This window comes from Phyllostomus hastatus, unplaced genomic scaffold (genome assembly GCF_019186645.2).
Source record: "Phyllostomus hastatus isolate PE091 unplaced genomic scaffold, TTU_PhHast_1.1 phas_scaffold_193, whole genome shotgun sequence".
NCBI lineage: Eukaryota > Metazoa > Chordata > Mammalia > Chiroptera > Phyllostomidae > Phyllostomus > Phyllostomus hastatus.
Window position 1 is genome coordinate 12,587,462 of NW_025334015.1, and position 19,548 is coordinate 12,607,009.

The 19,548-nt window shown below is 41.0% G+C and overlaps 1 protein-coding gene across 1 annotated transcript in view; it reads right to left on the minus strand.

Annotated features, from left to right (window-relative positions):
* The window catches only part of FAM118B (family with sequence similarity 118 member B), a 43,537-nt gene that overhangs the window by 8,437 nt on the left and 15,552 nt on the right, over positions 1-19,548 (minus strand). The window contains 4 exon segments of the mRNA XM_045860373.1: positions 714-941; positions 11,587-11,839; positions 15,178-15,200; positions 15,202-15,271. Of these exon segments, the coding sequence (XP_045716329.1) occupies positions 714-941; positions 11,587-11,839; positions 15,178-15,200; positions 15,202-15,264 (567 nt within the window). The 5' untranslated portion in view covers positions 15,265-15,271.

Genomic DNA, 19,548 nt, shown 5'->3' on the forward strand with positions numbered 1-19,548 from the left:
TTGTAGAAGGAAAATTACAAAAACCACAGAGTAGGACAAATGAGACCTGGTGGAGGTTTATAACTTGTTTTGTTTTCTTCTTTACTCATTATGTCTCTGATATCTTTTTATGGCAATAAAAATATTTTCCCTTTTATGGCTTCACTGTATCTCACCAATTAAAAACATGTTGGTGTAGCCACAGAATCTCCTAGTACTAGATTTCAAATTACAAACTCATTCTAATAAAGTCTCCTCTCGTTAGTTAACGTAGATTGACATCTATAATTCAACATGATAGATGACTTAGGTATAGTTTGGGCTACAACTTAAAAAAGTCCTCTGAGGTTTCCAGTGAACATTAACTTCAACCTGGCATTCATTTGACCTGGAAGCTGGTCTTCCACAGTCACGAAGTAGTTTTCATTCATTTCCAGATGGAGTTGGCATAAAGGACAAATTCTAAGAGGAAATTCTAAGCCAACATTATACATGCCTGATAATATCAGGTATTAACGAGATGTTACAGTTCTAATGACTTCCTGCTTCTTGCTTTAAAATTGAGTCACATTGTCACAACTCAGAGAATTGAACACTTTTAAGATCTGTGAATTTTCTTGTATGCCTTCTCAAAAAAAAAAAAAATCCAACTAAGTCCAGCACCACACAAGTACTAACCAGAAAGCAGGTTTTCTCCACTAGCCTGAAGCACAGACTAATGCTCTACTTTTTACCTTTTTTTCGTCAGTAAGGTCAAGGGATTCCAGCTGTTTCCCCTGATCGGCTGCGTACAGCTCCAGGAGATTGTCAAAATTCGTCGTCAGTACCAGGGCTCCATTTTCCATCAGTTGGAGAACTGACTGAAGCAGCTGTTTTCCAGAGTCTTCAATCTTTGACTCCAAGTTATCAAATACTTCATATAAACAGTCCTTAAAAAACGTGGATCGAACATTACTAGTACGCTGGGGAGGGATTTGGAAGAGAAAAATTAATGCAAGATGTTTTAGTACATCATTTGCCTTAGTAACAGTAATAGCAATTTTTTGAAAGATACTTTGTACCTAAAATAAGGACTAATAGCCTACCTCACGGGTTATAAGGAAAATAAGAAGACAACACGCCAGTGCTTAGCACAATGCTGAGAAGCATCAGCACTACTACGTCACAGGCCAACGGGCTCCAGCTCTGCAAACAGGCACTTGTGCAGGATGAAGAAAACGGGCAGGGCCAAGAGAGGTGCACTATGGCCAGGACTAAGGCAGTGCTGGGGAGGGTGCACAGAACCTACCACCCCCTGGTTTGCCCTCAGGCAAGAAAACAGCATGTGTTTTTGTAAACTCTCTTTAACTAGGGAATGACTAATAAGAGATCACTCTTCTAAATGTGGTTTAGCATTTATTTCTAATCCCAGGTGCTTTGTACAGCTGCCTGCAGATCTGGATGCTTACGTTATGTATACTAAGGAAAAACTGCTTACCTTCCCGCTTGCCTGTTTTTTTCCCTTGCATAAGTTAGCAATTTGCTTACAGGTTTACTAGGAAGAATACTCAGTATTTAATAAAGGCTCTCAAACATCTTTGCTTTTCAACTGTCAAAAATACCAACACTAGTCAGTTCTAAATAGATTCCCTATTTCTTAACATACGGTTTATTTAAATAACTCCTCTCCCAGATTCATTTTGAACATATGTAAACATCTCTGTGGACTAATGAGGAAATACAATACTAACCTCCGATGTAGAGATAAAGGGGCTCCTGGGACAAAAGTAATTTGAAAGGGAAAGTAACTCTAACTCGTTATAACACAGACCTGATCCCTGTCCTATTCCTGCAGTATTATCCCATTAGGTGATGTCAGAGCAAGAGTCAGTTCTTCAAGGCCCCAGTGTTTCCCATTCAAACTCCAAGTCACTGTGCTCTGCCTAGATTGTAGCTAAACGGGGCGCCCCTCCCTTCCTGGTTCTCTTTGTGCGTCTTTTTAACAGCACAATGCTCAAGATAAAAGACCTGTTTCCATGGAACCATGGAAGCAGATTCATGAGACACACTTTACTCCGCCAAACTCTTTCCCTCCTTTCTCAAAGTATATTATAAAATCATCAATTATTAACACCAATCAAATAAATGGTACATATTTCCAGGGTGGAAAGATCAGAGCAAGGTGAAACAGTGCCTCTCCCTGGTGGGGACACGCTCCGAGGTCAGTCCCTGGCTCACGTGACAACTACTACCAGACAGGCGCCTCACGGTACCCTGCTCTCAGGGGCTTGAAGATGCTTTTCCAGTGCTAAATATAGTATGGCCCATAATTTACGTGGCCAAAGGTGTATTTTCACTTTTGTCCATTCTCATGACATAAGGGCACAAATAATTCCATCACATGTTGTAGCAACCCACAGACAACCAACAGAGGACTCTAACAAAGTTTAAAATTAAGTAAATACAGTTATTTAAAGGCCTTCCTTGTGTTTTATCACTTCATTTCAAACTCTGATTCATGCACGCAGTTATATAACACTATATCCAAACACCAGTTAGTCATTACACGCACAGATAAAAACACCTGGGTACACAATAAAAAAAAAGAGCAATCTGATCAGAAACAAATGAAGAATTTAAACCTCAGTTACTGCATTTTACCACATACAAGAGTCAACCACTCCTGAATGCCAGGCACTTTTCTATTTGTTATGAAATATACAGTGCCCCTTTAAGGTCTATCGAAATTAAAATTCATTTACCTTATAATCCTGAAATTCCATTTCTAGGCATATATCCCACAGATGTAATTTGCAAACAAATGATATGACATATGCAAGGTTATCACTGCTCTGTTATCTGCAACAGGACGAGACTGGAGACAAGCCCAGTGCGCACATACAGGAGACGGGCACGGGAAGACCTCCAGGGCGCACTGCTGGGTCACGCAAAGCAGGTGCAGGCGGTGTGCCTAGAGTACTACCTGGTAACACCAGGATGAAGGCCGTGAGATAGGGGTAAATGTAGTCCTACTTGCTTCTTTTTGCAAATAGGACTAGGAGGACACTCAAAAAGCTAGCGAGAGTAGGGCCCTATTGGGGGGTGAGCTTGGGGGGAAAGGGGTCAGGCAAAGACACAGGTGGGAGTGAGGCACTGTGATGCACATACACCTCTTCACATCTTTTTGGCTTCTGCAATGTGTGTCAACAGAATGTGCAGAATTTTGGAAAAGTACCTATCCAAAAAAGCAAAATTAAGTAAAGAATATGGTTGAAAGGACTTTCCTGTGTTTACAACTTATTTTGGACTCCAATTCGTGTACACAGTTATGTAACACTGTAGTCAGGCACCAGTGTAATCATCATGCACCAGGATAAAAATGCCTGGGTATACAATCAGCTAATCACATGTGTGGGATGTATTTTCTTGCTTCTAAGAAAAGAAATACAAAAGGTTAAAGCCTGGAAACGAATGTCATGAGTCACTTATTTTAGCTAGCTGTCTTTCAGTCCCATTTCTCTAAGTTATTACATTTTGCATATCAACACAAGAGGAAGAAAAGAGTTTTGGTTTTTCTGTCACTGCACTGATCTCATCGGACTTAAAAAATGAACATTTTTCTCTCTTGAAGCAGGTGACTCTGAACTAAATTTCCCACCAGTGGCCTCTCTGAATCAGGACAAAGGAATCAAAACAAAAGGAAGTTCCATGGTCAAAAGGAAATGCCAAACTCCCACACAACTTGCATGGACATTTTCTCATTTATTGGAAACATCCAACTGAACCCAATGCTACTTCATTTCCTTCCACCCTGTGACTCTCATCTTTCTGATCCCAGACAGAGTATAAACAAACACAAACCTGACTCCTTCACTGAGGCTACTAACATGTACAGTGCATTTACTATGTGCCAGTCTTCATATATGCACTTCATATTCATTATCTCACCCATTCTTCACAAAACCCCAGTTTTACAGGTGCCAGGAGATTCAGAGTTGTTTTGCTCAGGGTCTCCCTAAGTGGCATCCTTTTCCTGATTCTGAATGCTCTCTGCACTGAGGACAAGGTCACTTCCCTACTTGAAGAAACTGGCTCAGTAGATGGGCCTGCTAACCTTCCACATTACTGTTGTTAGATTCTTTTTTTTTTTTTTAATATTGGACATTTTCAAACTAAAAAGGGCACGAAAGTAAAAAAAGTATTAAAAAAATATGTATGTACCCATCATCCAGTCTGAACAATAACCACACCACAGCCAATCTTCTGTAACCTCAACCCCCACCACCCCACTCCTTCCCATTTCACTGCATTTTCTGAAGCAATTGCTGGGCATCATTTCATTCAGATACTTCAGTAGGTTCCCTAAAAGATAATGACTCCCTTTTACAGATAAAACAAAACATAACTGCAACACCACTATCATACCTAAAAAAAAGCAATACTATTAATTTTTTTAAATTACTTGTTGTTCAATTATAGTTGTCTGCATTTCTCCCCCTCCACTCCCCCCGACCCCCTCCAAACCCACCTTCCTCCCTTGCTTCCACCCTCCCCCTTGGTTTTATCTGTGTCCTTTATAGTAGTAGTTCCTGAAAACCCTTCCCCACACTGTCTTCACCCCTGTCCCCTCTGGCTATTGTTAGATTGTTCTTAATTTCAATGTCTCTGGTTGTATTTTGTTTGCTTTTTCCTTTTGTTGATTATGTTCCAGTTAAAGGTGAGATCATATAGTATTTGTCCCTCACTGCCTGGTTTATTTCACTTAGCATAATGCTCTCCAGTTCCGTCCATGCTGTCACAAAGGGTAGGAGCTCCTTCTTTCTTTCTGCTGCATAGAATTCCATTGTGTAAATGTACCATAGTTTTTTGATCCACTCATTTATTGATGGGTACTTAGGATGCTTCCAGCATTTGGCTATTGTAAACTGTACTGATATGAACATTGGGGTGCACAAGTTCTTTTGGATTGCTGTTTCAGGGCTCTTAGGGCATAATCCCAGAAGTGGAATTGCTGGGTCAAAAGGCAGTTCCATTTTTAGTTTTCTGAGGAAATTCCATACTGTTTTCCACAGTGGCTGCATCAGTCTGCATTCCCACCAACAGTGCACTAGGGTTCTCTTTTCTCCACATCCTCTCCAACACCTGTTTGTTGATTTGTTTTGTGGACAAAAAGGGGCCACACACTAAACCTGACAAAAGCTCAGGAAAGGTCAGAATGGCAGGCTTACAAACTCAGAGACTGAAAGTAACCACATAGGATGGTCTGAACATCAAAATTCCTAACTGAAAGTGAGTCACAGCGGGTAGTCATGTCTGTAGTTGCCTTCACAAAGGTCACCATTTACTTTAACTGAACCTGTCCATCCTCTTTTTGCCTCGAAGATAACAGACCTTTGGAAGGTCAGAGTAATGCTCCTTTTCCAGACCCCTCAGGGCACAACTTCCTGCAAGAACAGGAGACCCCAGAACCCCTCACTGTTATCTTGCTTCCCCCTTCCCCACACCATCTCCAAGTGCTGTAAAATGTTAATTATTAACTATCCTGGACCCACCAATGTAAAAGAAGTATGTCTATATCTGTTTTACTCTTTATCCAAACCCCCAAATTCCCCCTGCTTTGCTTTCTCCCACCTCCCTAACTTTTCACCAATGGATTTCATGGAACCCCTTATGTCTCTTCCTCTGATTCTAATGTGTAAAATAAGCTGCAAAACTGCTGTTCTCAGAGCATTTGACGACATCTGCTGCCCAGCACGTGCTGTCAGTTTGGATAGGTAAACTCCAGTGATCAAGTAATCGTTGTGTCCTTCCTTACCGAAGACTTTCAGCGTGAAACAAATGCCAGTCTCACTTAAGGATGTCCTTAACGAAGTGGTACAAATGCACTGTATTAAATCTTGACTCTTGAGTACCTGTTCTTTTAACACTCCGCATGAGGAAACAGGGAGTATGTAGGAAGCACTTCTGGACACTGGAGTCCAGACAAACACTTGTGCAGCTGTTTGAGCTGGTGAGTGAACCAGCCGCTTTTTTCATCAAACATCATTTTTACCTGAGTGACTGACAAACTACGGTTATTCAGATTTGGATATTCTCAGGCTTTATTCCCAAAAATGAACGAAGGGATGAATGAATGAATGAATGAATGTCACCTTGAGGCAAACAACTACTGAATGCCGCCACTGTTGCCGATGATGGAATCCTGGCTTTCAAGCATGAATCAGCGTTTTAGAAAACTTTTATCTGCTACAGTGAGCTTGACAGCTTCCAAGTATCTCTGTGATAAGATTGGCGGTGATATTAATGGAGGTGTTTTTTTATTGGGAGGTATGTATAACTCAGTGAACTAGTGTTTTCCAAATGACCAACACATGATATTACAAAATCACATACAGGTAAGAGATTCATTCTATGTACAAGACAGATCAATGGGTTTATTTAATGAAATGGAATAAAGCTCAAATTCAGATGGCCATTAATATGGAGATGATTTGATTCAGATTCCATATTGTTATTAATCTTTAAAAATTTTCTATTTTACTTATTATGCTATTCCAGTTGTCCTGATCTCCCCACCTTGGCTCCCCTGCACCCAGTACCCCTACTCTCTCAGGCAATACCCCCACCCTTGTTCATGTCCATGGGTCATATGTGTAAGTTCTTTGGCGACTTACTCCATTTCCTACACTGTACTTTACATTCCCGTGGCTATTCTGTAACTACCTATTTATACTTCTTAATCCCCTCACTTCTCACCCATTCTCTCACATCCATTCTCCCATCTCATTACCTTTAACCTTTGGCATTTTAATTATGAAGTATCTTGGAGTGGGCCTCTTTGGTCCATCTTGTTTTGGACTCTGCGCTTCCTGGACTTGCATGTCTATTTCCTTCACCAAATTAAAGAAGATTTATTTCATTATTTTTTCAAATAGATTTATAATTTCTTGCTCTTTCTCTTCTCCTTCTGGCACCCCTATGAAGCAAATGTTGGATTGCTTCCAATTTTCCCACAGGCTGCTTACATTACCCTTGTTTTTTACGGATTCTCCTTTTCTTCTTGTTCTGGATTGGTTGTTTTTGCTTCCTTATGTTCCAAATCACTGATATGATTCTCAGCTTCACCCACTCTACTGTTGTTTCCCTGTAAATTGTTCTCACTGGATTTTTTATTCTGCTGACGTCCTCAGTGAGTTCCTTTAACATCCTTATAACCAGTGATTTTAACTCCGAATTTGATAGATTGCTCATCTCCATTTTGTTTAGCTCTTTTTCTGGAGTTTTGATCTGTTCTTTCATTTGAGATGTGCTTCTTTGTCTCCTCCCTGAGTTTGCTTCTGTATATTAGGTAGAGCTGCTATGACTCCCTGTCTTGGCAGTGTGGCCTAATGTAGTAGGTGTCCTTTAGTGTCCAGTGGCACAGCCTCCCCTATCACCCACCCAAGCTGGGTACTTGAGGTGCACCCTTCGTGTGGGCTGAGTACACCCTCCTCTTGTAGTTGAGCCTTGGTTGCTGTTGGCAGATCAATGGGAGGGATTTCCCCAGGCTAGTCAGCTGCAAGGACTGGCTGTGGCCACTGACCACCACCCTCCACCCTCCATGGAGAATCAGCTGTGCAGGGGCAGGATGGTGGTGCTCCCATGTGATCTGTAGCTGTTCACTGGGTAGGCTGGCCCCTGGGGTTTCCCAGGAGGTACAGTCCAAGGTCAGACCTCAGTGTTTTGCCTGGAGCCACCCTGACTGAGCTATAAAGCAACTGAGAAGGCTGCTACTTGGGCTGGGCTTGGAGATTTCCAGGTTAAAGCCAAGCTGTGATTCTAGGCTGCTAGTCCCAGGCCTGGGGCTCACTGAGGGCAGCTGTGGCTTATTTGAGAGGATTTAGGAAGTTGTGAAACATAAACTAAAACCATTCATATAGAAAACCAGCTTAGGTGGGCCCATTAGTTGGGTGGGGCGGACTCTCTGGGGATCTCCAAGGCAAGTCAAACAGTGTTAGTCAGGTTGATGGAATCTTAGATTAGGCACCAGTCTACTGGCTCTATGGGGGAGGGCCCAGAAAAGGGACAACGGCCTCTGCTTGCTTTGATACCAGACACCTCAGCCTCCCCCTGCATGTCCCTGGTACCCTTTAAGCTGCCACCCTGTCACTAAAGCTCAAAGGAGTGAGTCTGAGTAGGTGAGTCCATGTGTGAGTTCAAGAGGGACTGCTTTGGGCTCCAGCAATTTCTTCCAGTGACTCAAACCCCACTGGTTTTTGCAGCCAGGAGTTGTGGGGACTTATCTTCCTGGCACTGGAACCCTGGGCTAGGGGACCTGGTGTCAGGCTGGAACTTCTCGCTACCGAGGACATGTCCCTCCTGAATTTTTATCCACCACACACAGATGTGGGACCAGCCCATTCTGTGTCTTCCCCCTCCTACCAGTCTAGTGTGGATGGATGTGGTTTCTTTAATTCCATAGCTGTCAGACTTCCATTCAACTTGATTTCTGTGGGTTCTGAGCAATGGTTGTTCTATATTTCAGTTGTAATTCTGATGTGGTTGTGCAAAGAGATGAGCCATGTCTGCCTAGGCTGCCACCTTGACTGGCAGCCTCCATATTGTTATTACTGTTTAGGAAGCCACCACTCACTGAGTTTCTGCTATAGTATAAACGAAGAATATCTATATTTCTTTCTTTTCCAACTATGTGTCTGTGGGACCTGGGTTTTTTTCCCATATATTAAACCAAACCAACACAAACATAACAGACTGATTATATAAAGCAGATATTAGAATCCGGCTGTTTTCTATTAAACCAGGCACTAAAGAGATTTGCAAAAATGTAACAATATTACTCTTCTCACAATTTGTTGCTTTAAAAAAGAATTACTTTTTATAAACATTCATGTTAACATATAATAGGTTTACTATTATTTTTAATGAATTATTATTTTAAAATTTTGTTTTAATTTTTCATCTTGGATTCTTGACCCCAGAAAGTTTAACAATTGCTATTCTATTAAAACTGACACTATTCTACAACTATACTTTAAGGTCAATAATAAATTATCATCCACAGTTTGCTATATTTGACTGGTATATATTTAGTGATCCCAGTTTGCTATATTTGACTGGTATATATTTAGTGACACTAACTTTGAATCTTCTCACTTCTTTCAATTGTAAGTACCCCAAACTGGCAAAGTCATGTTTGCTACTCTCAGGAGATCACTGAATAGATTACTGGTAACTACAGCCAGGATAACAGGGCGGCAAAGCAACACTGCAGGGCCCTGGTCTGAACCTGGACTTCGTCACCTGCCCAGTCTTCCAGGACTGGGACTACTCTCTTCCCTCACGAGCTCTTTCTTTTCTTTACAGAGAAATCACATTTTTATTAATGAACTGGTTGCCACACATCTTTAATACTTCAGTCCCTTACGTTTTTTGTATATACACTCTTGAATGATCTTTCATATGACAAGAATTTTGTATATGTTTGGACATAAAAAAATATGTTTTCTTTGCTCTCTGCTCTCAAATGTTCTTTATCAGACGCTAATATAGCTTTCACTTTCTACTGATTACTATTTGGATCATATACCTTCTTCATCCTTTTAACAGCTTTATTGAGATGTAATTCACATAGCATACAGATTACCTATTTAACATGTATGGTTCAATGATTATTTGTAGATTCACCGATCTGTGTACCTGTTATGACAGTCAATTTTACAACATTGTCACGATCTCAAAAAACCCCTGTCTTCTTTATCACCTTTCTGCCCTCCATCCCTGCTCAGCCCTCAGCAACTACTTTCTGTTGGGTTTCTCTAACAGATTTCCCTGTTCTGGGCATGTTCTGTGAATGGAATCGCCAGTCTTTTATGACTGGCTTCCACTTAGCATAATGTCTGAAAAGTTCATTCATGTTGTAGCATCTGTTAGTACCTAATTCCTCTTTATTGCCAAGTAATACTCTATTGTATGAACATGCCACATTCTGTTTACCCATTTGACAGGTGATAGGCATATGGGTTATTTCTACCTTTTGGCTACTGTAAGTAATAATGCCATGAACCATTCGCTTATCAGTTTACGTATGAACAAACGTTTTCATTCCTCCTGGGTATGCATCTAGAAGTGGAACTGCTGGGTCATATGGTAACTCGATATTCAATTACATGAGGAACTGCCACGCTGTTTTCCAGGCTGTGTGCACTGCACATTCCCAGCAGTGTATGCAGGGCCCCGTTTCTTCACCTAGACTCACTGACTTTTCCATTCCTCGTGGTATCTCATGTGGTTTCAGTGTGCATTTTTCTAATGACTACTGATGCCAAGCACCTTTTCCTGTGCTCCCTGACCACCCGTATAACTTCCGTGGAGAAATGTCTATGCAAATCCTCTGCCATTTTTGAATGGATTATTAGCCTTTTTATTGTTCAGCTCTAACAGTTCTTTATATATTCTGGACACTCCACCTTTATGTGCTATATAAATTGGTAATATTTTCTCCCACCCTAGGGCTGCATTTTCATTTTCTTGGTAGTGTTCTTGGAGCCCAGCAGTTTTGAACTTCGGTGAAGTGCAATTTATCTATTTTCTCCCTTTGCTGCACATGCTTTTGGTGTCATGTTTAAAAAACCACTGCCAAATCCAAGGTCATGAAGTTTTAAACCTATGTTTTCTTCTTCTATAGTTCTATCACTTATATTTAAGTCTTCAATCCAGTTTGAATTAATTTCTGCATATGGTATAACACGAAGGTCCCATGAGCTCTTTACAGCCTGTTAATTCTTTACACTGTTCTAGGTAAGTAACAATTTATCCCAATTAAGGACAAGGAAATGAAAATAAGAAGTGAAAAAAGGCCCCAAGTTTCTAAAATGAGTCATGAACCAAAAAGAAACTACTTTTAAATCCATGACTTTTAGGCTAATTCTTAACAACACTTCTCTCCTAAAGTGTTAGGGCTGGGTGTGGGGGAGGGCAAATACTGAGAGTTGACTCTTTAAGGAGAGTTATATATATACACAATATATATATTACATATATAAAATATACACATATTTTTAAGGTCCACTTACTTATGCTTTGGTATTCTATTATTTTCAAATACTTCTTAAGTAAATCCTTATTTTAAAGGCATTTATAAGACAAAACAAGACAAGGAGGCTCTTTAGCCTTAGGAAATTGGTATCCAATTCAGTGTGATAAAGCAAGACAAAAGTCCTTATAAATATTTTGAGTGGCTGCCTTTAAAAGAACATTAAAATCTTGTGTTGCTTCACATAAAATAAGAATTATCTCTACCCTTCCTGGGTTCCCTAAAAGGCATAAGTGCCAGTGAACACAGCTTTTATAGTAGTGAGTGCAGAAAAGCACATTCAAAATATAGCAACAATGGAACATGGTCTCCTTTTTTCACACAAAGGCCTCAACATCATCATCATCATCATCACACACACAAACATACCACACACTAAAATGGGGCCAAATATAATGCCATGAATAAGATCCTGCAACATGCATTTTGAAGAAGAGGCAAATGCCGTGCAAATCTGCACGCTAGAAATGAACATCCTGATCACCGTCAGCATGAGTCGGGTGGTTTTAGGAAATTTCAAATGATAGGGTACTCACAGGAGACAGCTTCTGAATAAGGTCGTGGGCAACATGAACAAGATTCTTGTCTTCGTGGAGACATTTCTGAAATTTTTTGCTCTCCTCATCTTCTAGAAGATCAAAATCAATGGCAGCATCCAGTAAGGCCTGAATTAAGCCCTTCCAGGACTTCAGGGCTGGAACCTGAGGGGCCACCGCGGCACTTATGCCTGTCCCAATCACCAGCACAAGCTCCTGAGGCTTCTTACTTTTTAAGCTTGGAAGCAGCTTCCTAAAAAAGTTAACAAAAGAGAGCATGGGAAACATCCAACAGATGTGGGGCACATGGAGAGACTGCCTAAAACCACAGCTTTCGGGTGTAACTCTCATAGTTGCAAAGGTAGCCAGTGCCGGTTTCTGACACCTCTCCAAACAGCCGATGCACAAAGACCAGAATGTGGTGCCGGCCGGGGCTTGCTGCAAAACAGTCATACACCTAATTTCAGGAATCTACAAAGCAATCTTAAATCAATGTTCTCCTTCACAGAAAAGAGGTTTAAGAAAAATCTAAGAAAACCCACTAATTTCAGGAAAAGTTCCAATTATTTACAGTCCAGTTGAGTTTTGAAAAGTTACATTTTAAACCAGTATTAAATTTCAAAGAACATGTTTGATGTAGATTCTGAGAGAACAGAACCACACACAAATCACACTGCAATTGTTACAAAACAGGAGATGAAAGGTGGAAGACAAACAATTCAAGTCTGAATTTTGTGGACGTTATTAAGGTAAAACTGAGCATGACTAAAATTGGGCAGGAAATAGTCAAACAAATGAACAAGTTTGCCTTCTGTTTGTTCTAGGTGTCCTGAGGCCAAAGACAAGGTAAAAGTGGCCAAAAGAATTCTAAAAACATGGGAGGAGCCTCCAGGACCCAAATAAACAAAGAACAAACCATTAGATGGATATGCCATAAAGTGAAAACCATCTTTCTCAGCAGGGTAAGCTCAGACGAAGCTCTGTCCTGAAGTTTCCAGGCAAGACAGGGTGGGCACAGGTTTTTGGGTTTTGTTCTCCAGCCCCCTTTGTTCTGTAGGCTATAATAGAGTCTGTTCGAAATGTATTGATTTACTTTCATTTTTTGCTGAGGCATTTTTTCCCCAAGAAATTGTCTTTCTCGACTTTTTGTCCAAGTAATAAAATAAGAACAGGATCAGCATTTTGGAACACCACTTTAAGCTGTGGGAAAACAATGCCCTCCCTATCCCTAACTCCTGCATTCAGTCGTTCGGTGAATATGAAAAGTCTGTAAGGTACCAGACACTGCGGTGGCACTAGTGATGCGTTTGTGAACAAAACGGAGCCCCCATCTCAAAAGTTCAGTCTGTTGGGAAAGACAATGCTAGATATTAGAAGCAAATAATGAAAAATGACTTTCAGTTCAAGGGAATCAAGACAGTGAAACACACACAAATACACACTCAGGAAATTTCTAGAAGGATTCACAAGAAACGAGAACTGTAAGTAGTGGTCACTCTGGGGACTGGGGAGAAAAAGGTTTACCTTTCATTTGACTGTGCTGTGCTGTTTGAATTTTTACCGCATACACTACAGATTTGAGGTGTAGGTTTTCCTAATTTAGGGCTTTCAGTTAAAAAGATTTAACAGTTGTGTTTTGTTTCTGGTTCTCACTAAAACCGCTGAATAATAGTAAATAATTTTTTTAGAAGACATCAATTCATAAAGAGTAGAACAGGCAATGCTGACCGCAGACCACAGAGATCAACAGTTCCAGAAGCTGTGAGGTTGGAGCGGATGCCCTCTGCAGAACCCCGGGACTGCCCAGATGTAGCTGCAGGTGGAGGGGCTGGCAGGGCCCACACAGGCAAACTGGTGGCAAGGCCGTACGCCAAGTGGGTAGAATTCTGACATTGGAGTCTGGCCTTCCAGAAAGGCTGAATCAGAGGATTCTTAGTGTGAGAACACTGTGTGGGTAAAGGTCTGTATATGAATAGAAGACTCTCCCCTGGCCCTCCTCCCAGAAGACACATTGGCAGTGGACCTTATACCTGTACCCCATCCCCCATTTGGTCTGAAGTGGGAGGATTCCTTTTTCTTTCCTTTCCTTTCCTTTCCTTTCCGGGAGAAATGGCCAGCCCGAGAAAAGAGGCCCCTGGCTGCTGCCAGGTGGGGCCTGCCCATACTTGATACCCGCAGTGCGGCCCATCCACGACCAAGTCCCTCAGGCACGCACACAATCTGGCTTTTTAAATATAAGCCGACATATAAGGGTCACCTTATATTTGGGCAAAGCCCCCAACATGACCATTTCACCAAAACAAAACTAGCAGATAAACTGGAACTTGGAGGAAACAGACAATAAAGGAAAAGAGAAGAAAAACTAAAAAGAAAACAATGACATCTTCACAGAGATTTAAAAAAACAAGCATCTATGAAACATGAATCAAATGCTATAAAAAAGGACGGGCAAACACCTGGTATCTAGATCATTTTATTCCCCACAACCTGAAAATTTCACAATGATGAATTGGGAAAGTTTGAGGTTACTGGGAGTAGAATAATCATTCTTACAGACTTCTAAAATACAAATGACTAGGAATCAGAATAGAGTGGCTATTTTGGCAGAAACATTTAGGTGTGAGCAGAGAATGAGCAGTAACTACATAACTCTAAAGAAAACAATTTCCTACCTAACATTCTATACTCTGCCAAATCATCAAATAAATGTAAGTGTACAGTAAAGACATTTTCAAAAGTCTCCAAATAACTTGTCTCCTATTGTCTCCTATGCATCTTTACTGAGGAAGCTAAACGCAGTACACACACAGACATGAGAGCCAGGAAGCAGGACCTGACACGGGAGTGATCAAAAAGGAATTCTTGGGGTGGAGCGGAGCCCAGAGCAGAGGAAGAACCCACGAGCGGGTGTGACTAGCACACTGCTGAGGGGTCAGTGAGTCTAGGAGATTGACTCTTTTGTCACAGAGTTTGAAGGTAAATTGACAGGAACACAGAAAACAAAGTGAACCAAAAAATAAATTTAAAAAAGGAGAGAGACAATTTTTAATAACTTGGAGACATAAATGGACGAGAATTGTACTCCTAACACATTACTAGGTCCATCTATTTATACAGCCATATAATGTAAATATTAAAAATTGATTTAACCAGAAAACGTGATATGAACCATACCAGGGGTATGGTGCGTGTGTGTGACCATGTGGGAGAAGATCTATGAAAGCAAGCCTAATTCTCATCTTCCGTAACCAGAAATAGATATTAATAAAACCAAAACACTGGAATGCAGCAGCACACACTGTATTTTAAAACACGGATGTAACTATCAGAAAAACGTATAAAATGCTGATAGTGACAGTCTCTGAGCGGGAATGAGTGGGGCATTACAAGCCTTGAAGTGCTGACTCTACAATTATGTACATTTACAATCTTGATAAAACATAAAAATTAGATCCAAAACAGAACTTTCATTTTACATAAAGGTCACTACTAAGTAGTGAAAACTACCGCAATGTAGAGCAAGTCTGTTCTTTTCCGTGCACCACCACTACTGGGAGCGTACTTCACTCCTCGATTCCCCTCCCCATTTACCTGGGCTTTTTGGCGGGGGGGTGCGCCATCACTGAAGAATCCAAAAATGTTGTCTGTATCAGAGGCCTGCCTCCCTGTAGAAGCCATCAAGTTTCTAAAATATATTAAACACCATGGACCACAATTAGATGTACCATTCAAAATAGCATACACATTAAACAGTTTTAATAAGCCGTATACCCTAAAGGGGCTCTAAAGGTAAACCTTGCTTAACAGAAATTCATTGATTCAACAGAATTAAATTCATCTGAAAGAAAGTAACCTTGAAGCGATGACTTGGTACTCCATACTACCATTCTGCTTCTGTTCCCGAAAGCTCCCCGCAGCTCTGAAAAACCCGACGACCAGTGTCAGCTCATGTCAATTACTGGCCATCATTTTTGTGGAGTGTAAGAAATACCTTTTATTTTCTCATGAAACAGGTTTGGGGAAGACTCGAAACAAAACCACAGACAGGTAAGTATGCTAATAGCTCCCAATTATCCCATTTCCTAACAGCTAAAAAAAAAAAATCATTGGGTCAAGAACACACCAATCAATTCTCATTTGCTGACTGTTAGACGCTGCTTGTTGCAGGACAACTGTGTCCTCACAGGTAGTGAGACATGTTCCTCTAGCTGAACACACTGTGATAAACTGCCCTGGCCAGTGTGTCTCAGTTGGTTGGAACCTCATCCCTTGGAGTGAAAGGCAGACGGATAGATTTCTGGTCAGGGCACACCCCCACGCCCAGGGGGTTGAGTTCAACCCCTGGTTGCACGTGTGAAAGGGTAGCCAACTGCTGTTCTCACATCCAAGTTTCTCTCTCTCTCTCCCCTTATCACCCCCCCGCCCCCATCTCAAAGCAGTGAAAAATGTCTTCAGGGAAGGATTAAAAAAAAAAAGTTAAACACAGTGTGCTAACTGGGAAGGTATTATCAAGCAAAAATATATGACAAATGGCCAATAATGTCTAGGTGATGAGATAACTAGCCAAAGCACAAGAGTTATCATGGATTACAATGAGAGCTATACAGAGAAGTTTTAATTGCTCAAAATTTAGTAAACCTGCTACATCTAAGGACCATTAATTCTGAAATGGTAGTATGTGTGTACATACAAACATAATAAGGAAGGCAGTATGTCCCACCAGAATTTTGGGTATTTTATTATCCTTCATTGCCAATATTCAGAAAGAACAAAATTACCAGTAATTATTTTAAACGTACTGTTTCATTAGAGTACTTTTTTATTAAGACATTTTTAAAAGTTTGCTGATTCATTTTTTTCTGATAAACAGAAGGCTCAGTTCCTCATCCCATATCCCATCACATAATGGCATCCTTCTCTGAGATCGTAAATCACGAGAAAAAAGGAATCACAAAGTCACAGACGTGAGTTAGGAAGCAGACCGTCCTTCTAGCCAAATCTTTGATTCTGTTGGTGAGAAAGGTGAGGTTCAGGTTACTCAACACAGCAAATCTTGCCTTAACTTATTAATCACCTGAGACGCTTGTTAAAAGTGCATGTTCTTAATAATGGTCTTTTAATTTTAAAGACTGTGTTTTCTCGGGCTCTAATCCCAAATTACTGAACCACAATCTCCAGAATCTTCAAGGGATTCCTATGATGAGACAGGTAGGACACATCTAAGAGAAATCAATTCCCTACCATCCAACTCTTGCTGCATGCAGGGCACACAACTAGGCACCTTGCTCTCGGGTCACCTCCCCGCTCTTCCAAGCGGGAGACACCATTTGCTGCAGCCCAGCTGCTTCCCAGTTTGCTAATGCCAACGGTCAGGAGTTCATCATCATTAAAATATTTCCGTGGAGCTTTATTTATGTGAGGTCACTTCCTACTCTGAAGTCTTTGCTTTAGACTGGAGAAGTAGTGATGGCAGAGTGGTTACTTCTACCACACACAGGACAACACATCAGTTTGGGGAGATTTTTTACAAGTATGCGATGAAAAATGTGCTGACACTTTCTCCTTAAGTGTTGTTCTGTAAACCAAGTGTCTGAGCAAATTGAATCCATGTACAAAATACCATGTACTGAAAAAGATGAAAACAAAGTACAGAGGGAAGGAACTGAATGTTTTGAAGACAGACATCTTCAGGACTAAATGGTCAATTTAGCTCCTACACTAGTTTTATTTACAAACTGTTACACAGTACTTACAACATACCATGCACTATTTACAAAATAACCTTATGAAGTACTATTATTAACCTATTTTTTTTTATCCTCACCAGAAAATGTTTGATTTTAGAGAGATAGAGGAATGGAGAGAGAGATTGACAGAAACATTGATTTGAGAGAGAAACATCAATAGGTTGCTTCCTATATACCCACTGACCAGGGACTGTACCCTCAACCCAGGCATGTGCCTTGACCGAGAACCAAACCCACAACCTTCCGGTGTATGGGATGATGCTCCTGCCAACTGAGCTATCTGGCCAGGGCTACCCTACTTTAGAGATGGGGCACGGAAAGGCTGGGTGTCAATTCAAACCAAGGTGGTCTGCTCCTAAGTCCATGCTTGTTTTTTTAAAGTCCAATTTTATCTGTCTATTTATCTATCTATCTATCTATCTATCTATCTATCTATCTATAGAGAGAGAAGGGAGAGAAAAAGAGGAGAGAAACACTGATGTGAGAAACATCAACTGGCTTCCTCTCACACGCCACTCTGCAACCCAGGCATGTGCCCTGACTGGAATCGCTTTGCCCGACAATGCCCAAGCAACGGAGCCATGCTGGTCAGGCCAAGTCCACGCTCTCAACCACACTATTGTCGCCTAAAAGCATTCTTCAAGTATTACTATCTCAGCTTTTTCTTTTTAAGTTGCAGTCCAAGACAATCAGAAAAGAAAGCTCCTACACGCTAGAAAGCAGACTTATTTGAAATAACTCTGTATAATGCTTGATGCCTGCTCCATGACCAGGCACGCTACTGACATTCTAACAGCAGTCACCTATGTTTCGTGCTGGAACAACAACTTTTTCTGGTGACAAACACTATTCGCTTCTGCCTCCCACCACCACTAATTTACTCAAACCCTAGATCAGCCCTTCCATTTTCTGCTGGAAAATATGCAAATTCCTTTTTGCTGGATTCTATTTCTGACAGATGGTCAATTATTGGTTTCTACACCTGAATACCAGGCTTTCCGATTTTTTATCTTTATGGAGTCAACTGTTCTGAAGGTCCACTCCACCTGCATAATTTAAAAACATTCGATCTGGTTAATGGCTCCTGACAAGTTATTAAAATGTTTGGGGTCCTCTTATTTAGAAACTGAATGAGAAATAATTCAAAATGCCCACATTGTAACTGACCACGTAGTCATTCTGTTTTCTAACAGGATTTCATCATGTCTTCGGCCTAATAAAGGATGTCTTATATGATACAATTTCACATGTATAGCCCAGTGGCATCTAAGCATAAACCACATTGTATTCTTTACAGAGTACTGCTTCAGGAAAAAAAAAAAACTTGGTTTAGCATTTTACCCTAAACAATATGCAATTACTTCTAAAGAGCTTCCAGGCTAATTGTAAATTCCTAACCTCATCAACTACTTCACAAACTAATTTCTTTATGTGATCACCATTTGAGTTTTCCTTTTAGTGGGACATGCAATGTATAGCAGAGGTAGGAAAAGCTTTTCTGCCACAAGAAAACAAGGACAATTATCTACGGCAATGTCTTCATTACTCCAATTACTGCTAAGCACTGAGAAATCCTTCAAGGCCAACAGAGTTCAGCAAAATAACAGTCAGATACTTAGTACATGCTGAGAAAGTAACAGCAACCTCAGTAACAAGTTTTTAAAGACCTAAGTCTTCAAGGAAAACAGGACACTTACATTGAAACCTGCCAGCTTGGCAGGAACTAGAATGTTTGTATCTGGCGGGTGGAAAGGGGGAAACCAAGGTAAGTGTTCTAGGAAAAACCCATTAAGAAACACGAAAAAAAGGACTGGCAAAATGAGTGAAACGCTGTTTGCACAAACTGGACTTGTGGACTGGGCATATCAAAGAAAGCCAGCAGAGCTCTTGCTTTTGTGCTACCTCGGTGCCAGCCAGGATGGTGAAACCCGATGGTGATGGCTCTTCCATCTCAGAGGCAGCACACAGCCTGAGCTCCCCCTGCAGATCTCACCCTCCCGTAACCCTCCCTCCACTGCCAGTGTGCAGTCTTCAGCTTAAACAAGTGACTGACTGGCCACAGGGGAGCTCAGAATAATTCACGTTGGTCTAGGGGTAGATGAAAGAAATCGACAGGAGAAAAAAGTTCTAATGATGTCATTTTCACCTGGAAGTAAAAGGCAACAATGACTAGCTTAAGGAGGTGGTGCATTTCTTGCTTTAAAAGGCCCTCGGA